The 22163-nt window shown below is 40.1% G+C and overlaps 1 protein-coding gene across 1 annotated transcript; it reads right to left on the reverse strand.

The window, feature by feature from the left end:
- Positions 1 to 916: 916 nt before the first annotated feature.
- Positions 917 to 21679, reverse strand: LOC133463369 (isoaspartyl peptidase/L-asparaginase-like). Its single transcript, XM_061744878.1, has 6 exons — positions 21615 to 21679; positions 17189 to 17384; positions 9687 to 9841; positions 8369 to 8490; positions 5310 to 5420; positions 917 to 2342 (listed from the first exon to the last, which is right to left on the reverse strand). Exons 2-6 carry the CDS (start codon positions 17192 to 17194, stop codon positions 2128 to 2130), a joined length of 609 nt encoding a protein of 202 aa, XP_061600862.1. The 5' UTR covers positions 17195 to 17384; positions 21615 to 21679; the 3' UTR covers positions 917 to 2127.
- Positions 21680 to 22163: the final 484 nt, after the last annotated feature.

Below are 22163 nucleotides of genomic sequence, written 5' to 3' on the forward strand. Positions count from 1 at the left end.
CTTTGTAATTTTGTATCTCTAATTTGGTCAATATACGAGTCCGACTATTGGGGAAAACAGCATCATTGTATGCAGAGGTGGTAGTAACGAGTTACATTTACTCCGTTACATTTACTTGAGTAAGTTTTGGGAAATTTTGTACTTTTAAGAGTAGTTTTGAATCACTATACTTTTTACTTTTACTTGAGTAGATTTGTGAAGAAGAAACTGTTCCTCTTACTCCACTACATTAGGCTACGTTGAGCTGTTACTTTTCTTTTATCCCTTTTATCCACGTACGCGTCAATCTCATGACATCACTGGGTGATTCTTTGGGAAAAATGTTTGTTTTTGCATGTTTTGTCACATTTACACAGACTCAAACACACACAGAGTTTATATGAGTTAATGGGCTTGTTCTAGTTCTGCCTGGTTAAAAAAGAAAAGTACAAAGGCTTGAAATTTTGTGCTAATTGTGCTTAATTAATTTTTTATTCTGTTATTATTTTATTTATTTTATTATTTAATAAAGTACTTGAATTTACTTTCATTTTAATTTAAGCTATATTTTATTAATTTTATTATTTTATTGATTTAATTTGCCTGAAGATGATTATTTTGTACTTTTATCTGTTTGAATGGTTGTGTTAAAAAAATAAATCAGACGTTACTCAACAGTTACTCAGTACTTAAGTAGTTTTTTCACCAAGTACTTTTTTACTTTTACTCAAATCATTATTTGGATGACTAGTTTTTACTTCTACTTGAATCATATTATTCTGAAGTAACAGTACTTTTACTTGAGTACAATTTTTGGCTCCTCTACCCAGCTCTGGATCTTGGTGGCAGTAAACACTTCAGGGTCTCGGTCAGGACACTTATACGGTGCAGGTGAGTTTGAATGATCACAGAGTCCAGGAATAAAGTTTCAGCTCTTTATGAGTTCTGTGCTCTCATTACAACTCGTTTGTGTGTGTGTGTGTGTGTGTGTGTGTGTGTGTGTGTGTGTGTGGTTACTGAAACATAAACACAACAATACTGGTTGATTAGAAAATAAAAGTACATATTAAACATAAACATACCCTGAGCTGGATATATCTCTAACACGATTTCTGAAGTTACAGCTCTGGATGAGTTGTGAAATTAAAGTCAGCATTAATCAGTTATCACAGAATGAGCATTAAGATATGCAGTATAAGTAGAATAGACAGTGTCACTGATAAAACAGCATTCAGTGAGTCATGTATAAACATAAGTAAAAATGTAACACATGTAAACAACATAACAGTCTGTGGTGCGTTTAAGAACCTGAAGACTGTGGGAATTTTCATGTGCGGCATAAACTTTAGTACAATCATTATTGGTTCTTAAACATTTAAAAGTGTAGAGTATTAACGAGAGTGGGGTTAAAAAGAAACATGTCAAACTATAGTCCATCTCAAAGGAGGGAAACACCCACAACATCATTAAAGACACATTATTAAAGGTAGGGTAAGCGATTTCTGGATGATGTTGACATTTGAAACGGAACACCAACAAAACACAAGAACTAGCTCCTCGCTGCGCCGCCCTCCAGGTTAACAGGTGACCTCTACGCTAGCATCAAATAAAGAATATTTGATCAGATGGGTGTTTTTCTACTGTTGTTTCCACAGCGTTGTTAATCAGTTCTAATGTTAGAAGTTGTCATCAGTTTATAACTAATAAAATAGGGTTTATTCGAACAAAATTCCTTCACTTGACGAGGCTGAGCAGCTGAGTTGGATCTGACAGGCTCCCATGACAACCTAAATGCTGTAAAGCTAAAGTGTCTTATTTACAGGTGTTTAAGCCTCGGCACCAACAGTCCTCTGGGTGGCATGTCTGCCTGCAGTAGATTTCACAACGAGCTTGAATCATCCAGATTTTAATTTTCTTCATAATGACTTTTATATTAAACACATTTAATTGTAAATTATTTCATTTCTAATCTCGACTCCTAGAACGGTCTAAAAAGAAGGCTGCACCTCCGGACCTCCAGGCCTCCGGACCTCTAGAGATCCAGACCTCCACCCCTCCAGACGTCTACACCTCCAGACGTCTACACCTCCAGACCTCCAGGCCTCCTGACCTCCAGACCTTCAGACGTCCACACCTCCGGCCCTCCCGTCAGTGAGGCTCATGGATGCTCTGGGTGAAGTGTTCCCCGGCGTAAAGGCCACGGTGAAGGGTGTCCTTCTGCACCGCGGCCCATGCCATCTGCAGGCTGGAGAAGCGAGCGGCCCAGTTGCCCTGGGGGTCCACCGTCACCACCCCACCCAAGCCCCCCACTCTGGACTTCATGTAGGCCAGGCCCAAATCACTGGCAGCCTCTGCTGACTGACCTGAGAGCAGAAGGAGAGGAGATGATAGTCACTGCTGAACAATCCATTTCAAAGTTACATGCCAGTCAGTCTGATGTGTTGCTCTTTGATCTTCATCTTGTGCTGGAAGGATTCTTTTTAAGAATACTTTTCCATCCATCCATCCATTCTCCACCGCTTATCCATTACCGGGTCGCGGGGGCAGCAGTCTTAGGAGAGATGCCCAGACTTCCCTCACCCTAGACACTTCCTCCAGCTCTTCCTCCAGCTCTTCCGAGGGGAGTCCAAGGCGTTCCCAGGCCTGCGGAGAGACATAGTCTCTCCAGCGTGTCCTGGGTCTGCCCCGGGGTCTCCTCCCGGAGGGACATGCCTGGAACACCTCCCTAGGGAGGAGGGACATGCCTGGAACACCTCCCTAGGTATGACGTCCAGGAGGATCCGGTACAGATGCCCAAGCCACCTCAGCTGATCCTCTCAATGTGAAGGAGCAGCGGCTCGACTCCGAGCTCCTCCCGGGTGACGGAGCTTCTCATCTCTGAGGGAGCGTCCAGCCACCCTGCGGAGGAAACTCATCTCGGCCGCTTGTATCCGCGATCTTATCGTTTTGGTCACTACCATGTCTCCAGAGACCCCCTATGGTTCATGACCATAGGTGAGGGTAGGGGCGTAGATTGACTGGTAAATCGAGAGCTTCGCCTTTCGACTCAGCTCCCTCTTCACCACGACGGTCCGGTACATCGACTGCATAACTGCGGACGCTGCACCGATCCGTCTGTCAATCTCCCGCTCCATCGTTCCCTCACTCGTGAACAAGATCCCGAGATACTTGAACTCCTCCACCTGAGGCAGGACTTCTCCACCCACCCGGAGAAGGCATGCCACCCTTTCCCGGTGGAGAACCATGGCCTCGGATTTGGAGGTGCTGATTCTCATCCCTGCCGCGTCGCACTCTGCCTCAAACCGCCCCAGCACATGCTGAAGGTCCCGGTCCGATGAAGCCAACAGGACAACATCATCTGCAAAAAGCATAGATGAAATCCTGAGGTTCCCAAACCGGATCCCCTCCGGCCCCTGGCTGCGCCTAGAAATCCTGTCCATAAAAATTATGAACAGGACCGGTGACAAAGGGCAGCCCTGCCGGAGTCCAACATGCACCGGGAACAAGTCTGATCTACTGCCGGCAATGCGAACCAAACTCCTGCTCCGATCATATAGAGACCGGACAACCCTTAATAGAGGGCCCCGGACTCAAATGCCTTCTGCAGATCCACAAAACACATGTAGACTGGTTGGGCAAATTCCCATGAACCCTCGAGCACCCTGCGGAGGGTATAAAGCTGGTCCAGTGTTCCACGACCTGGACGAAAACCGCATTGTTCCTCCTGAATCCGAGGTTTGACTATCGGCCGTAATCTCCTCTCCAGTACCCTGGCGTAGACTTTCCTGGGGAGGCTGAGAAGTGTGATCCCCCTGTAGTTGGAACACACTCTCTGGTCCCCCCTTTTTAAACAGAGGGACCACCACCCCGGTTTGCCACCCCAGCGGTACTGTCCCCTTCCTCCATGCAATGTCGCAGAGGCGTGTCAACCAAGACAGCCCTACGACATCCAGAGACTTGAGGTACTCTCATCCACCCCCGGTGCCACTGAGGAGCTTATGAACCACCTCAGTGACCTCGGCTTGGGTGAAGGATGAGCACGTCCCAGAGTCCCCACTCTCTGCTTCCTCAGTGGAAGGCATGTCTGTCGGGTTGAGGAGATCCTCAAAGTATTCCTTCCACCGTCCGGCGATGTCCCCAGTCGAGGTCAACAGCTCCCCACCCACACCGTAAATGGTGCCGGCAGAGTACTGCTTCCCCCTTCTGAGGCGCCGAACGGTCCTCCAGAATTTCCTCGAGACCGACCGAAAGTCTTCCTCCATGGCCTCCCCGAACTCCTCCCAGACCAGAGTTTTTGCCTCCAGGACTGCTCGAGCTATGGCTTGCTTGGCCTGCCGGTACCTAACTACTGCGTCAGGAGTCCCACAGTTTGAAGTTTGAAAAAACACTTTTTAAACACCATACCAAATTTTTATACAGAAAATAATTACAGTACATCTGAAACAAATGATTATAACAATATATTCGAGAGAAAAAGCATGTTATTGCCTCATTCAAATCATCATCTGGAAGTTTGCATCATAACTTCTCCTCCTTTTCTGTTATCTCTTCTCTTATCTTCTTCTCTTTTCTTTCTTACCGCTATTTTTATTTTTATTCTTCGTGACAGGGGTTCGCTTTGGCCTGGGGAGTTAAATTCAGCATTCGCTTTAAAGATATCTGGCGCCATCACGCGTTTTGAATGGGTATCATGTCTAGACCCTGAAAGTGCTTTCAGACCTGTGGCCCGTTAGTTTTGTTCCGATTCAGGGGCTAAATCGATACAGTTGTTTCATTTTTCGTTTGTGGCGTTTGTGTTCAAAAGGCAACCGTCTGTAGCGGTTCAAAGCTGTTAACAAATGCCATGAACCAACTGTTCTCTCATTGGTCAGAAATGAATGCGGAAAGAGTTTCCTCTTCCGTACCCCGAGAAAAACAACAACTATGGAGCAATCGTAAGCGAGTGTGGCTAGTTTGTTTGTCGGTTGCTGTGTGGATTATGTTCTTACTGCAAACGAACCGCTCCAGGTCTGGAATGGAAGCGAGCCGAGAACACCTCTCCTAGGAGATCTCAGCTCGCTTGTTCTGTCCCACATCCGAGCGCGATTGCTGTGTTCACATATTCCAAACGAACCGATCTTTAGGAGGAAACGCTCCCTGCTTCGGAACAACTGCTCCAAACGGGACAGGTGTGAAAGCACCCTAAGACGACCCCCACTTTTTCAGTCTTATTTCAATGCAAAAAACACCATCTGATATTCGGGCCAATACGGTAACTGTCAAACCCCAACTTTGCGCGTGCATGTGTGTGTGTGTGTGTGTGTGTGTGTGTGTGTAAGAGAGAGAGAGACCTTGCTCCATGTGGAACAGGATGTGTCTGGCCAGCGTGACCTTCATGATGGTTTCTCCGTGGCCAGTGGTCGACACAGCTCCTGCCTGATTGTCAGCATAACCGCCACTCCCTGACACACACACACACACACACACACACACACACACACACACACACACACACACACACACACACACACACACACACACACACACACACACACACACACACACACACACACACACACACACACACACACACACACACACACAGAGTAAGCAATTAAACATTGTACACTTATTGGATGTGTTCTCCCCACTGAACCTCAGTGAGTTGTACTTTGTTGACCCCCCCCCCAGTCCAGAGGGGGGGTCAACCCTGATCAGCCACTACAGACAACAACAACAGCAGACAGTTCTAGACAGAAACACACACATCAACTTTCACTGCAGTCGCAGAGAAAAGCTTTTTATTTCCTTTTACGCTCCCATCCTGAGCCAAACAGCAGCCTTGACATTGAGGAATGTTTCACCGCGTGAAGTTTTATAACTAATAAAGTATTTTGAGGAAATGTTTCGTCGTTGCTCTGAGGACGAATCCCATTCACCTCATGGCGTGTTATGAAACCGGAGCAATGATTAAAGTAACTGATGCCTTTTCTCTGAACCTGTGTCTCTGATCAAACCTTCCCACCACAACATCTTTGCTGATTGTTTTGGACTTTGGGGCTGAATTCCGGCTGCTGAGTCATAACTTTCTCCTATCAGTCACGTATTGATAGTGACAGATTAGACAAGCCGCAAACGCAGGCCAAAGCTCCCTGCTTCTATTTGCTAAAGTGGAGGATGTTTTCATCCACTGCGACACTACCGTACCTTTGCACTCAAATCAAAACTTTGGCTCTGGCCTGTTGCTCCTGCGGCAGTATGTCATCAGTATTAGTCAGCCGACGGGTGGGGGGTACTGGTGTCTGTTGGTGGTCTGCGGTGCCGTTCAGCATGGTTGTTAAAGACGCTGGTGTCAGAAAAACCTCTTTGCTGGACAATCACATGTTGAGTTGAGTAAAGAAATGACTGATGAGGAAGTAGAAGTGTTGCCATCAGGACGAGTCGTATAAGCAGCTCCAAACACGCGTCGTCCTTCACAACGGACCCTTTTTAAAAGGTGGTGTCGATGATGACGCAGGTATATACAGGACTGTCTCAGAAAATTAGAATATTGTGATTTTGTAATGCAACTACAAAAACAAAAATGTCATACATTCCGGATTCATTACAAATCAACTGAAATATTACAAGCCTTTTATTATTTTAATATAGCTGATCATGGCTTACAGTTTAAGAAAACTCAAATATCCTATCTCAAAAAATTAGAATATTCTGGGAATCTTAACCTTAAGCTGTAAACCATAATCAGAAATATTAAAATAATAAAAGGCTTGCAATATTTCAGTTGATTTGTAATGAATCCAGAATGTATGAAATTATTTTTTTTTTAATTGCATTACAGAAAATAAAGAACTTTATCACAATATTCTAATTTTCTGAGAAAGTCCTGTACCATACCACTGGCTCCAACTCATATTCAAATGTATCCACTTTAGTTATCCATCTTACTTAAAACAATATTTGATTCCATATACCTCCTCATATTCTCTCAGAAACACTCAGCAACCCTTCCTTTTCGTTCCTTTGACATTTAAAGAAATCGGAAGACGTGCTTTTAAGTTCAAAGTCCCCATCAGATTGAAACAACTTACCTATCAATATAAGAGAACTCAAATAATTACGTCTCTTTAAAGGAGACCTATTATGGCATCTAATACCTATTTTAAACAGGCCTTGAATGTCTTAAAAACAAGCTTTTAAATTGTTTTTAAAAGCCTCTGAGCCATGTCTTTATCTTTCCATTCTCTAACCTCATTATCTATGCAGGATTCTGAGTGGGCGGGGCTATGATAATGAGGCTCTGTGCTGATTGGCTGCCTGAATGACGTGATACACCGCTACGAAAAAATGGTTGAAGCTCCGGCCGGTGGAGTTAGTTGTGGGCGTGGTTTCACGCATCGGAGGCCAACCGATGTAAATCGCGTCCGTCGTTACGTAACGACAGGAGCAGAATCTTATTGGCTCGTAGATCCACATCACACTGGACGGATCATCCGGGCGGCTGTACAGACACTGCAGAATTTGGTTGCTTTCCTCCTTCTCTGAGTTGGCAGGCTGAGGGGAGACCACTTTATATGTTAAAGCAAGAAAAAACCTGTTTTTCATAATAGGTCCCCTTTCAAAACTCACTATTTTCCAATCTCAATAAACCATGTAGTTGCCTTTAGTGGTATTGCCTTCTCATTTGTGTCATTTAAAAAAACATTTTTTTTACATAATGCATCTATTTTTTCATATATTGTATAATAATGATGATGACAATGACTATTATTAATATTGTTGCTTTTGTTGTTATTACTGTGTTATATGCAGTGTTTACTTGTGCTCTCAGGGAGTGGTAGGTCTTGGGGACTGGTGTGTGGGCGGGTTTGTGGCAGGAGTGTCTCGGGACGGGTCTGACCCGCCACTGAGCCATGCCCCCACCCTTACCCAGGTGATCTGTGTAGAGCTTGATTAAAAAAGGCCCAGGTCAGAGATAGTGCGTAAGTTGCAGGGGAGCTTGTTCCAGAGCCGCGGGGGGGGGGGGAATTGAAAAGGCTCGTTCACCCAGGCGCTTGAACTTTGACCTGGCTCCTCCAACAACAGTTGGTTTGAGGATCTCAGCCCTGCCATGCTCACGCACCGTTAAAAGCTCCGATAAATAGGGGACGGGGGCTTTAAAAACTAACATTAAAAGTTTAAAATCAATTCTAAAATGGACAGGAAGCCAGTGGAGTGAATAGAGGACCGGAGAAACCGGAGTGCTCGCGTCTTTTAGTGTTAGTTAAAAGACAGGCAGCTGCATTCTGCACTAGTTGAAGGCTAATAGAGGACTTGGAGACGCCAACATACAGAGCATTACAATAGTAATGCTTGTTTTGAGGGCTTTGGTAAAAGTGTGTGACGTTAGACCACAGGTGTGAGGACTGACCTATGCACGGCGTGTCCCCCACCCGACCTTCCATCTTGTTCAGCATCCCGCCGGTGGAGGTGGCGCACGCTACGTTGCCTTCTCCATCCACTGCAACTGCACCAACCGTGCCCATCTTCCCCCTGCAGAGGCAGATACACTGCAAAAACTCAAAATCTTAACAAGAATATTTGTCTTATTTCTAGTTAAAATGTCTCATTTTTAGTAAAAAAAAAATCTCATTACACTTAAAACAAGACTCATCACTGGAAAAAACAACAATATTCACCTTTCAAGTTTCACGTTTCAATTAGATTTTCACTTAAAATAATTAGAAAAATCTGCCAGTGGAACAGGATTTATTTTGCTTGTAATGAGAAGATAAATCTTGTTCCACTGGCAGATTTTTCTACTTATTTCAAGTGAAAATTTACTTGAAACAGGTGAAAATTGTCAAATAACAAGTTATTTTTCTGGTAATGATTCTTTTTTTAAGTGTAATGGGATTTTTTTGACTAAAAATGAGACATTTTAACTAGAAATAAGAAATATTCTTGTTGAGATTTTGAGTTTTTGCAGTGTAGACAACACAGTCCAATAAGTTCAAGGTTCTTCCCGAAGAAAAACACTAAATACAAATATAAAAGTAATCATAAATACATTCCAAGAAAATCTGTAGTTAAAGCAGAAGATTTAAAAGTAAAATAGTTTATTTTGCTCTGTTAGTTTGGACATAACTGGGACCAGGAAAGAGACAGGCAATGTGATGTATGCAGTTAAAGTCACATTTTGTTTCCAATGTTCAAGAGGTGAAATGGTTTTGATGAAAAACAAAAAAACACAACACATTTCAGACGACCACAGTCCCACCTGATGTACGTCCCCAGCACACTGAAGGGACGTTGATATTAATTATATGTAGGCGATGCATTTCGTTTATAATACATCTTAAGAAAAGGTGCTTAACAACTCTTAACTTCCTTAACCGTAAGTTATTGACTAGTTGTTGATCCAAAAACTGCACTCGTTGTTGTAGCTGCAATAAATCACACCATATCTTCCCTGCATGAATTTTAGGAATTCATTCTATCCTCTTTAAAAAGACGACAGTCTCTGGAGGTCCCATCTTTTTAAATACCGGGTACCTGACGTCCACTCTTATCTCCTATCTAAAATTGTTATTGTGAAGCACTTTGTGGTTTCTGTCTGCGAAAGGCAGTGCATGAATACATTTTTCTAACTGACTGCGCTGCAGGAGAAGCTTTTCTTTTCACATTTTTGATGTGCTCTGACATGCTACACAAACAAGAAAATGCTGTACAACTGTGTGACGCCTCACATTTGGCACTCCACAGGGTTGGCGTCTGGAGCCAGGTTCTTTTCCCAGCGCATGCGAGAGTACTCGGTGATGAGGGAGTCCATGGGAACCTCCGGGACGCCCATGGACCGGGCAAACTTACTGGCACCCTCTGCTGTCAGACACACGTGGCTGGTCTAAAGGAAAGATCAGAGATCAGACGTGAAAGTTTACAGAGCAGATTCACGGAGTGGGCTCTGAGGTGCCCGACCTACGTTGCTGCTACACTCAGTATCCCTCTGTTGGGTCTTAAATGTTTTAAAGAGTGTCACCGAAACTATAGTAAGAGAACGGTGATGTATAGAGCTATGTATGAATGGAACTTACTTCCCAATCACTTTGAGCGAACTACTAGCATAAAAGAATTCAAATTATTAGTAAAGAAACATCTCTTAAATAAATACATATAAAACCTATTTAATTTAAAGGAGCATGAGGCTCCTTTTAAGAAATGAGACTCATTAGCGCCACCCTTCGCCATGACGTCGGGGGTACTGCAGCCAACAGTGAAGCCGGCACGGGAGAACGGGGAAAACGTGCATGCAGCGTCATGTGACGTCACATCCACAGGGCAGCGCGGGACATTCCGGCCCAGAATTGCAGCACATTTTGCAGCACACAGCCTGTTCAAGGCAACGGAGAGATACACTAGAGGGCTCATTCTTTTGGGTTTGGAACGCTTCATCTGACATTATTACTAGAAAACTTAAAACGTATACGAATTTTTTTCATAAATCCTGCCTCAATCCTGCCTCATGCTCCTTTAATGTGAGTGTCAAAAGGAACACTGGTCTTATTTGACAGAAATCTAGAATATATTTTGTAGTAGAATTTCCTTTTTTTTTTTTTTTTACTTTTTTTTTCTTTTCAATGTTTCTTTTCTTTTTCTTCTACTACCTCTTTAGGTTTGCTTTTATTTTGTCTTGTATTGTATATTATGTGTCGGACCCCAGGAAGAATAGCTGCAGTTTTGCTGCAGCTAATGAGGATCCAAATAAAACTATTAAACTATTAAACTATTAAACTCTGGTTCTTCAGACATGATTGTTTACACCTACTCACTCACCTGCTCACTCACCTACATACTCACTCTGCAGTTTTGGGGGACAGATAATCGCAGTAGCCTAGTTTTGATTCAGTCTCAGGGACCTGAAATGGTTGCTGTTTGTGTCTCTGCCTGCTCTCGTGTCTCGTTTGTTTTTTCTCTTACTAATCTCAAGGGCTTGTTTGCCAGTTGTGCGTTTCCCTGTGCTTTTCTCATTTTAGACTTGCAGCAGATGATCTAAATGATGTTCTAAAATCCTACACTGTTGAGGGACATTAAAGTACACTAGAACTCAGCAGAAATTGTCCCCGTGTTTATCCTACTCACCACCCCAAAAAGGTTTAATTTAATAAGGTAAGGCTTAACTCTACACCAGCCTTACATAAGTAAAAGTTCAGAGCTCAAAACCCTAAAAGAGTCCCGTGATTGGGACCAAAACGGTACTAGTTTCTTCTGAGCGGAGTAAGATTTTCGTCCGCGGGTCGGGTCGGCACCAATACACTGCGCGTTACTAGTCAACACAATAGATTCATATTAATAACTAGTGATGCACCAAAATGAAAATTTGTGGCCGAAACCGAAACCGAAAATAATAATAAAGACTTGGCCGAATACCGAACATGGTTCTTCAGCAGTTTTTCATTTATTTTGCCAATTTTTTCACCATTGCATAAATCAAATACATTTGATTTAGCCATGCTTTTCAAAGAAAAAAATCTTTTACAAAATTACAAGGTAGAAAATATTTATTGAACATAAAAAAATTAATTTTTTTAATTTCCCAGCATTATGTTGTTTTGGTTCCACCTCCTGGTGAATGTTAGGTAAAATTTTTATGGGGTTAGTTTTTGGTTGGCCAACGATTTATTACGGGAGCGGCCAGTCTATTAGGTAAAATTCTTATGGGGATAGTTTTTGGTTGGCCAACGATTTATGTGGTGCGGAACGTTACGGGACGGAGCGGCCAGTCTATTTCCTTATTTTACAACGCCGTTATTAATTGTTCGTTTTTTTTCCCACTTATTCCAACGAACACCGAAAGTGTTTTTTTTCCATTTTCGGCCGAACAATTTCGGTTACCGAACAATCGGTGCATCACTATTAATAACCCAATATCGTGATACAGTTTGTATCTGAAAAAAACATCAACAAATGACACGAGTAACTACTGTGGCCAAACAAATTGTAAACACAGGTCGCACACATGACGCTGGTGACGTTTCTGTCGCATAATTTGACGTTCTGAAGCCTAAATGTCTGCTTCCCTCCGTTTACAAGCAAACGTGAAGACGGAGTTTTTGCAATCTTCACTTAGGCCGGAGTTTTCAGAAATGATGGTTTTTGGTGACTTTGACCTTCGTTTTCGTGTAAATGAACGGCCAAAATGCATTAAAACACCACCGTTTTTGCTACGTGTAAACGGGGCCTAAAAAAGCAACTAAACTAAACACTTCTACCCAAACCCCCCCACCCTCTCTCTGCTCAGGCCATTTGGTTAGTGCCAGCCAAACTAATTGAGCACACCAGGCCGTCATCAGCCACACTCATGGGGCTGATCTCCAAAATCACCTCAGACACAGAGAGGGGTTAGACAAAAATACTGAAAACAAATCAGCCCAAAACAATAGATAGAGAATAAATGTCATATGGAGGAAAAAAATGAATGAATGAATGACATGGCCCAATACTGATCACCTGTTTAGTGAGGTTTTTCCTAGTTTTTCTCTTTTCCTGCTCTGCCCAGCTGGTCTCCAGCAGGAGGTTCCCGCCTTATGATCCAGGTCCTGGTCCAGGTTTATTCCTCCTAAAGGGGAGTTTTTCCTTGATACAGTTTGGCTTAAGGTTTTTCTCCCACTAGGGGAGTTTTTACCTGCCAATGTTTGTTATGTTTATGTAATAATTGCGCAGAGGTCATGTTCTGCGACTCTGGAAAGATCCTAGAGACAACTTCTGTTGTAATAGACGCTTTATAAATAAAATTGAATTGAATTGAATTGAGGGGATGTGTGCTACTATGGAAGGTATTTCTGGGAAATACTAGGTTCCCACATGAGTCACTAACTTTTAGATCCAACTTGAGTTACGATGACTTGAAGTAGTTGTTTTCCAGTAAGCCTTCATCAGTCTCTCACAGTTGTTGTAGAACTTAGCGATCAATGTCATGATCCATCTCACTCATGTCTGTGAACTCAGCTCAGCTCTGAAGGTGCCAACTCAGCATTTTAATCGGGTTGTGATCAGTTTCCGCCAAGGCAAGTTTATTTGTACAGCACAATTCAACACAAGGTAATTCAAAGTGCTTTACGTCAACATTAAAAGTGCCAAGACACTGGAAGCCAGTGTAGTGATTTCATGACCGGTGTGATATGGTCCAGTTTCCTGGTGTTTGTAAGGACTCTGGATCAGCGTTCTGGATCAGCTGCAGCTGCCTGATTGATTTCTTGTAAAGATGCCATTGCAATAATCCAACCTACTGAAAATGAATGCATGAATACGTTTTTCCACGTCTTGTTTAGACAGAAAAGATATTGAAATTAGTAGAATTATTATAATGATTGCAATGACTGAAAATATATTACTAATCTATGGTATTATTAGCACTATTATAGTGTATTAGTATAATTATAGTGTTATTAATATACCGTATTTTCTGGACTATAAGCCGCTACTTTTTTCATAGGTTTTGAATCATGCAGCTTATACAAAGGTGCAGCTATTCTGTGGATTTTTCTTCCACCACTCGGGGCGCTCTAACCGGAATTAGAATCAAAACTAAGACAAAATAAATGCAAAGAAGAATACACTACTTCTTCTTTAGCAGATAGAAGTAGGTAGAAGCAGATTTCAAACAGATAAATAGATGAATAAATACCGGTTATTTTCTCTTGGTTCTGTCCCGTTTTAATCAGCAAAGTTGCTGCCGTGTTAAAAGACACTGTTAGTAAAGGATCTATTTAGGTACAAACATGTACATCATTTACAGTTCAAAATCCTTCTGTACATGTAGTAAATATCTAATCTAACAACATAAATATCTGCGGCTTGCATATCTTCTTTTTTTTAAATAGAGCGGATGCGGCTTGTATGCAGGTGCAGCTTATAGTCCAGAAAATTCGGTATTATAATATTATGCATACCGGTATATAACTGAAGTGTGTGTTAGTGTGTGTGGTTATTGTTGTTGTCATTGTTGTTTTTATTATAAGTGTAGTTATACTAGGAATGTATGACTGCATGTATTTATGTCTTAGATGTTATCATTTATGTAATATTTTATGTACTTTATGGACCCCAGGAAGATTAGTGGTCGCCAAGGCGGTAGCTAATGGGGATCCATCCAATAAACAATAAACCAACCCCTTAATTAAGCCAAGCTTCAGCCGTCAGGCCGAATGTCCTCACACTTGTCTCTGAAATAAACGGGTGTGTTTGAAATCAGCTCCACTGATGGCTAGGTGCTGAAATGCTGTCTGGTGTTCAACGAACATGAAAGCTGGGCATCAAGACTCAACATCCCCACCTCGGTCTCATCTGTGTACGGGACATTGATTTGTTCAGATGTACTTTTGCAAACTTTAGTTATCCTTCGTTGTCTTTTTATAAAGAAGAGGCTTTCTTCTTGTACTTGTTCAGTCTGCTAACTGTGCTGACGTGGTCTTAAGCATTTAAAATGCTGGACGAGTCCTGTAAGGTCTAAATTTAATGTAGCTCTTGGGTCTTTCAGAGCTTCTCTGGCAGAGGTGTCAAGTAACAAAGTACAAATACTTCGTTACCTTACTTAAGTAGAAATTTTGGTTATCTATACTTCACTGGAGTAATTATTTTTCAGACGACTTTTTACTTTTACTCCTTACATTTTCACGCAATTATCTGTACTTTTTACTCCTTACATTTTAAAAACAGCCTCGTTACTCTATTTCATTTCGGCCTTTAATAAAAACTATCCAGTTAAATTGCTCCATCCGGATAGAGTGAATTTGGTTGTGGTTGTTTCAGATGTTCTTGTCCAGTTTTGTTCTTACACCCGTTCCCTCAGATTCCTGCAACTAAACTTGGATGTACATTCCAATAAAGGTTAGGATAAATGATAACATGCCTCTGAAGTTTGACTTTTTGCATCATTACAATACTTATAGGCAACTAGTCATCATATCTGCTGCTCTCTGAAACACATGTTAATGCTCAATAGTACACATATATGGTTCTTTAATATATTTGCATTATACTAAGATGCATTCATTTTCAATGGCTTTGGTCCTTAATGGCTTTTTTCCCCCTTACATTACTTTTACTTTTATACTTTAAGTAGTTTTGAAACCAGTACTTTTATACTTTTACTTGAGTAAAAAACTTGAGTTGATACTTCAACTTCTACAGGAGTATTTTTAAACTCTAGTATCTATACTTGTACCTGAGTAATGAATGTGAATACTGAAGACACCTCTGTTCTCTGGACACTGCACGGTCTGAAAATGGGAAACATTTGCTGGGACCTCCATCCCTGGGATATACGGAAGAGTATTAGGGCCATGCAGGTGAAAAATATATTTGAGAGAGGAAGATTTTTTTTTATTGTGCACTTCGGGAAAAAAGTAAAAATGTCGAAAAAAAAAAGTCAAAATGTTGAAATTAATGTTGAAATACAATTTCAAGAATAAAGTCGAAATTTCACCTTTTTTCTCAACATTTCAACTTTATTCACGAAATGTTGACTTTTTCCTCGAAATTGTACTTCAACATTAATTTCGACATTTCGACTTTTTTCTGGAAGTGCATAATGAAAAAAAAAATCTTCCTCCTCTAAAATATTATTTTTATTTTTCTCCTGCCTGGCCCTAATACTCTTCCGTAGGGAAGACTGTCACCTGTCACGGATGATGGTTTTACTCGTGAAAAATATTTCTGACATTACAGCGTTGAACTCATAATTATTTGGAGGACGACATGAAGATGTGTGAGCATGAGGAACAAACGTCCAAACACAGGTATTAACCTCCTTTAGTAAATATAGTGGAGACCCAACTTTTGAATAGTCAACTTTTGATCGTTCACACGTCTGCTTGGCTGATCACTTTAACTCCTCACTGGACCGTCATATCAGATCTGCCTACGAGTGACTCCACTTCAAAACGTGGACAATTTGTCACGAGGTGTCTATTTGAAATCACCCTTCAGAAACAGAAACTGTTCACATGAACAGTTGTGTTTGTGTAGATGCTGAAACAGACATTTCCTGTGTACAAGTGAATGACCTTACAGCCTTTTTCACTAGTAACTACTCAGCTCGACTCGGCTCGCCTCCTTTTGGTTTGGTGCTTTTCCACCAGGGGTCTAACGTGCAGAGTAGATACTTTTCTGTATCTATTCTGCCGAGGTTCTAAGCTGCTGAGTCGGCTGTATCTGACATCATCACACTACAGACCACCGATTGGTCGGGGTTTGGAGTCAGACGTCTGAGTCAGGAGGAGGAAATCAGAGAAAGAGACTCTGACGGATTCTCGTTCATTTTATTCAACCAGCAATGGCAGCACTAAAGTCTTTTTCATGATCCAACTCTGAGGTACAGATGTTCATAAACCTGGTGCTGAGGAGAGAATTAAAAAGGGATCTAGACCAGAGGTTTTCAACTGGTTTTGTCCCAGTCCCACCATTATAACCAAGAAGCAACTCGGGGATCACTGCTTTTTGGGATGTTTGTTTTATTTTGCACCTTGCTTTTAAATAAGAGTATGGGCCTATATAGGCTATTTATTTGCATCAGTGTATATTTTTATTTGCACCTTTTGCTATAAAAAAAACAAAAAACAGTCAATGAAAAATTAACAATAGGAAGCCAAGAGGGCTTATAATATTACAAAGTTCACTCTCACTCATTTGACATAATTTGGATGGGTAAATTATTCACAAAAATGAATAGTAAATGGAAAATAAATTGAGTCTAAGGAATAAATATATATTTTTTAAAATATTATTGTTTTCCATTTACAATTTCACGGACCACCTGCAATACCGTCACGGACCACCAGAGGGCCGCGGACCACCGGTTGACAAACCCTGATCTAGATGGGTGATAAGGAACGACCAGATCTACCAGGAGCTCTGTCTCTTCATAGCTGCTCACGGCTCCAGCTGACTTTTCAGCAGCGCTGAGACAAACGGAAGTCACCGCTTGAAGCTTCTTTCACTCTCATTTTTAACTTGATATTGAACACAAGCCACAGACCCAGCAGCACATCTATCATCTCCTCCAGGTTCTACATCTTTAGTGTTGTTGTCTTCTTCGTTTAGATCAAAGAATCAAATACGTCACAGCAGCTTCTCCAACCTCCTACTTCTGATCCAGATGCTGAATTGTAGTGGAAAAGAAACCAGGTCGAGCTGAGTTGAGTAGAGCCGAGTACTAGTGGAAAAGCGCCATTAGTCGACCCTTTGACACTACCTGCATTGAAGGAGGGGTTGTTCTCCATCTGGGTCACGGCCTCCACCACAGCGTCCATGCTGCTGCCCCCTCCCTGCAGGACCAGGTACCCGGCCCGTGCTGCAGAGCTCACTCCCCCGGTGGAGCGTTCTGAGCGCTCCTTAGGGATGTGGCCCGCTCCTCCGTGCACCACCACCACCGGAAACATGGCAGGGACCTGGAACAGAAGCTTTATTAGTAAAGCCTGGGAGCGGTTTTCACCTGAGATGTAGATTTTTATCACTTAATCGAACTTCGTGAAGATGCATTTTTACACTGCAAAAACTCCAAATCTTGACAAGAATATTTGTCTTTTTTCTAGTTAAAATGTCTAATTTTTAGTCAAAAAATCTCATTACACTTAAAACAAGAGTCATTACCAGAAAAATAACTTATTTGACAATTTTCACCTTTTTTAAGTAAGTTTTCACTTGAAATAAGTAGAAAAATCTGCCAGTGGAACAAAATGTATCTTCTGATTACAAGCAAGATTTTTCTACTTATTTCAAGTGAAAATCTACTTGAAACAGGTGAAAAAGTTATTTTTCCATTGATGAGTCTTGTTTTAAGAGTAATGAGATTTTTTGGACCAAAAATGAGACATTTTAACTAGAAATAAGACAAATATTCTTGTTAAGATTTTGAGTTTTTGCAGTGTATTTCCTGCAGATAAAGTGACAGTTTATCTGTTCATCCAAGGAAATAAAACAGGATGAACATGGCAACATATCCAAATGTTCTTTAAAACCTAGAACCTTCTCACAGCAAAACCAAGCTGCAACATAAAGTTGAGATAAACGCCTAAATACGATTAAATACAGTTCATTGACCGACCACTAGGAGCCGTCTCCAAAAGTAAATCCCCTCGCCTCTCCATGTTAAAATCACAGAGCTAGATTTCACATCCAAGACAATTATAGGAGGTGAATTTTTATCTATCGAAGCATGTTACATAAAGCAACAAATATATGCAGCAACCTGAGAACAGCAAAACATTATTAATCAATACAGTTTTCAGGAAATCAATCAGAGATTGGATTAAGAGAAGGTTGATTAAATATACTTTGTCTGGGCTTGTCACCAAATAGTACATGCTGAATGCTCAATTTAAAGGAAGAATCAACTTTAGCATTTATAAAATTATTAAGGTCAATCCAGAGAATATGAGTATATGTGCAATTCCAGAATAAGTGAGATATTGTTTCATCAACATTACCACAAAAAGAACAGAGTGTGTCAATGTTTATCTTACATTTAATAAGATTGGTCTTGACTGGATAGCATCTATGAAGTATTTTATAAGTAACCTCTCTTACTTTGTTTGTAATAATACATTTTCTTGACAAGACCCATGTGTTTTTCCAACCTCATTATAAGTTATTGGAATAAGTTATTCCAATAGAAAAGTGCTGCAGGTTTAGAAACAATATCTCTCTGTATAATATATCTAATGCAATGATTCGTAGCTTTATCACTTAGTAAAGGACAAATATTACCAACATCAGGATTAATTTAAATCTGAATCATAGACCGTCGCCATTTAACCCTCACCTGCCACTCAAACCTGGTTACCATGGAAACCTGTCGCTGCCCCTCAGGAGTCGTTTTATTTATTTATTTATTTATTTATTTTTTCCTTTAATTTATGTGTTAATCTTGCATTGTTATACTTAATAATATGGGCATTACTTCACCACGGAATTATAGCAATATAACAAGGATATATAGGTGTATTTCTTTTTTTCTTTTTCTGTTTTGTATTAGTTTTTTGTTACTACATTTATCTATTCATTTGTTGTTGTGATGTATTGTTGCTTGTTTGCTAAAAATATCAAACACATGGCACAATGTTTTTTTTCTCAGAAAAAGGAAAAAAAAGAAATAAAAATTTGATCACAAAAAGAAGTTGTTGTTGACTCGTGCGCCGCTACGTGGTGAAGTAGTGATGGTGATTTGTGCTATTTAAAACAAGTGGCAACCTATATATGTCATGAAATATATACAAATATACGAAACCACGCTGGCCTGGTGAGCAGTGAATTAAATGGATGAGGAACTCAGAGACCTTGTGATCCTCGGAGATGAACACTGCGGTCAAGCCAGCCGTCATTCGTAACGCTGATTTATGGTTCCGCGTTACACCAACGCAGAGCTTACGGCGTATAGTGCGCGACCCGCGTACCTACGCCGTAGACTACGCCGTCGATTTAACGCGGACCATAATTAAGGCTGTACTTGCGTGATCAAATCAGCCGCTCCTACATTTCATGTGCGCTCCTATTTCAGTATTTACGGCAAATGAATGAATGCGGCCCTCAAAACAGAAAGATATGAAGAACTGAGTTTGAGATAATGCAGATATTTTTTTTTCATATATTTCTTTCATTACCTTGATGACACCCATAATTACACCGTGATATTTACACACTCTTACTTTAAAAGAAAAGGATGAAACACTTTTTTCTTTTTTTTTACTTCAGGTTCTGTGTTGCAGAGACTGTACAACTTAATTCTTCCATAATTTCACCTCATACCTCACATACCTCTCTTTAGGACTACAATCACTACAGGCACTCTGAATGAAAAACATTTTAACAGTTCAAATATTGAAATATTAAGACCTAAACTGCAAACATTTTACTTTTCTACAAAGGTCAATCACCTTTTTCGCTTCAGGTTCTGTGTTGCAGAGACTGTAAAAATTAATTCCTCCATAATTTCACCTAATAACTCATATACCTTTCCTCACAATTACAATCACTACATATTCAGTGTGCTTGTAGGGATATAGACCCATGTATGGGTGTTTGTTTTTGTGAGACCGAGTGATGGACGGGTGGCCTGTCATCTCCCCCATCACATGTGGGATAGATTTATTATAACCTTTATTTAACCAGGAAAAAAGTCTCGTTGAGATTAAAAATCTCTTCTACAAGAGAGTCCTGGTCAAGACAGGCAGCACAAACACAAAGCTGCACAAATAACAAAACTATTAAAAACAAATCAGAAATACAGTTCACAAACAAAATCAGCAGTCGAAGCATCTGCAGCTAACTCATATTCCTCTCCTCACAACTACGATCACTACAAGTTCAGTGTGCTTGTAGAGATATTAGTTGTGAAGAGAAGTATATGAGGTATTAGGTGAAATTATGGAGGAATGAATTTTTACAGTCTCTGCAACACAGAACCTGAAGTAAAAAAAAAGAAAAAGGTGTTTCATCCTTTTCTTTTATAGTAAGAGTTTGTAAATATTCCGGTGGAAGTATGGGTGTCATCACGGTTACGAAAGTACGACGGAGTATTAGGGCCAAACTAAGACCAAAAAAAATTGGAAATTACGAGAATAAAGTCATAATATAATGAGAATAAAGTCGTAAAATTATGAGAATAAAGTCATAATGTTGCGAGAATAAAGTCGTAAGATAAAATAAGATATTCCTTTATTAGTCCCACAGCGGGGAAATTTGCAGTGTACAGCAGCAAAGGGGATAGTGCAAAACAAGAATGATATTGCACTTTATATTCTAGTATGAAATAGAATAAAGTAATAGAATAAAGTCGTAATATTATGAGATTAAAGTCAGAATATTATGAGAATAAAGTCGTAATTTATGAGAAAAAAGTAATATTATTAGAATAAAGTCGTAAAATTACGAGAATAAAGTCGTAACATTACGAGAATAAAGTCGTAATTTATGAGAAAAAAGTAATATTATGAGAATAAAGTCGTAATGTTATGAGAATATAATGTATGAGAACTCTAACAGGAAGAGCAGTCTTCTCCCTGTGTTAAAATGAGGAATATTGAGCATCTTGTGAAGTTATATTTATATATTTATAATATATTTAATATTACGACTTTATTCTCAAAAATTATGACTTTATTCTCGTAATTTCCATTTTTTTTTGTCTTAGTTTGGCCCTAATACTCCGTTGTATGAAAGAAATATATGGAAACAAAAAATATCTGCATTACTTCAAACTCAGTTCTTCATATCTTTCTGTTTTTGAGCTGCATTCATTCATTTGCCGTAAAGAATGAAATAGAAGCGCACACGAAATGTAGGAGCGCTGGTTTGACCGCGGTAGATGAACAGCAGGTGATCTGCTTGGACCCAACCATAGTGGGTTAATAACACACTAAACTGCCCCACAGTTAAAAGCACCAAGCTTCCTGTAATATAAAACCCATATGGTGCATTTTTATTTGTTGTTCGCTTTTTCAGAAACTAACACTTCCTTCCTTATGACCCATTTGTAATCAGATTAACAAGAAGCGAACATTATGAGCTCCCTGGTGGCATATTACCGATGTAAATCAGCGAAGCAATACATCTAAAAGGAAAGAATATAGTACAACAAACGTGTAGTCAGTTGAAAATGACAACAGAAACGTCAACCTCACCAGAATAAACAGTCGAAGCTCAGAAAGTTTGCTGTCAGAGACTGCACGTCCCGGATATGACGATGGCGCTTTCAAAATAAAACTACACATTACAATTCATTTCAAAATTGAACCGTCATTATAGAGTCAGACAAAATCATCTAGTATTCATGGAAATAACCAGAGGTGGGTAGAGGAGCCAAAAATTATACTCAAGTAAAAGTACTGTTACTTCAGAATAATATGACTCAAGTGGAAGTAAAAAGTAGTCATCCAAATAATTACTTGAGTAAAAGTAAAAAAGTACTTTGTAAAAAAAACTACTCAAGTACTGAGTAACTGTTGAGTAACGTCTGATTTATTTTTTTAACACAACCATTCAAACAGACAAATGTACAAAATAATCATCTTCAGGCAAATTAAATCAACAAAATAATTAAAATTAATTAAAATTAATAAAAAATAATAGCTTAAATTAAAATAATATTAAAGTAAATTCAAGTACTTTAATAAATAATAAAATAAATAAAATAATAACAGAATAAAAAATACATTAAGTAGCGCAAGCCT

The sequence above is a fragment of the Cololabis saira genome, chromosome 17 (assembly GCF_033807715.1).
Source record: "Cololabis saira isolate AMF1-May2022 chromosome 17, fColSai1.1, whole genome shotgun sequence".
In the NCBI taxonomy this organism is placed as follows: Eukaryota; Metazoa; Chordata; class Actinopteri; order Beloniformes; family Belonidae; genus Cololabis; species Cololabis saira.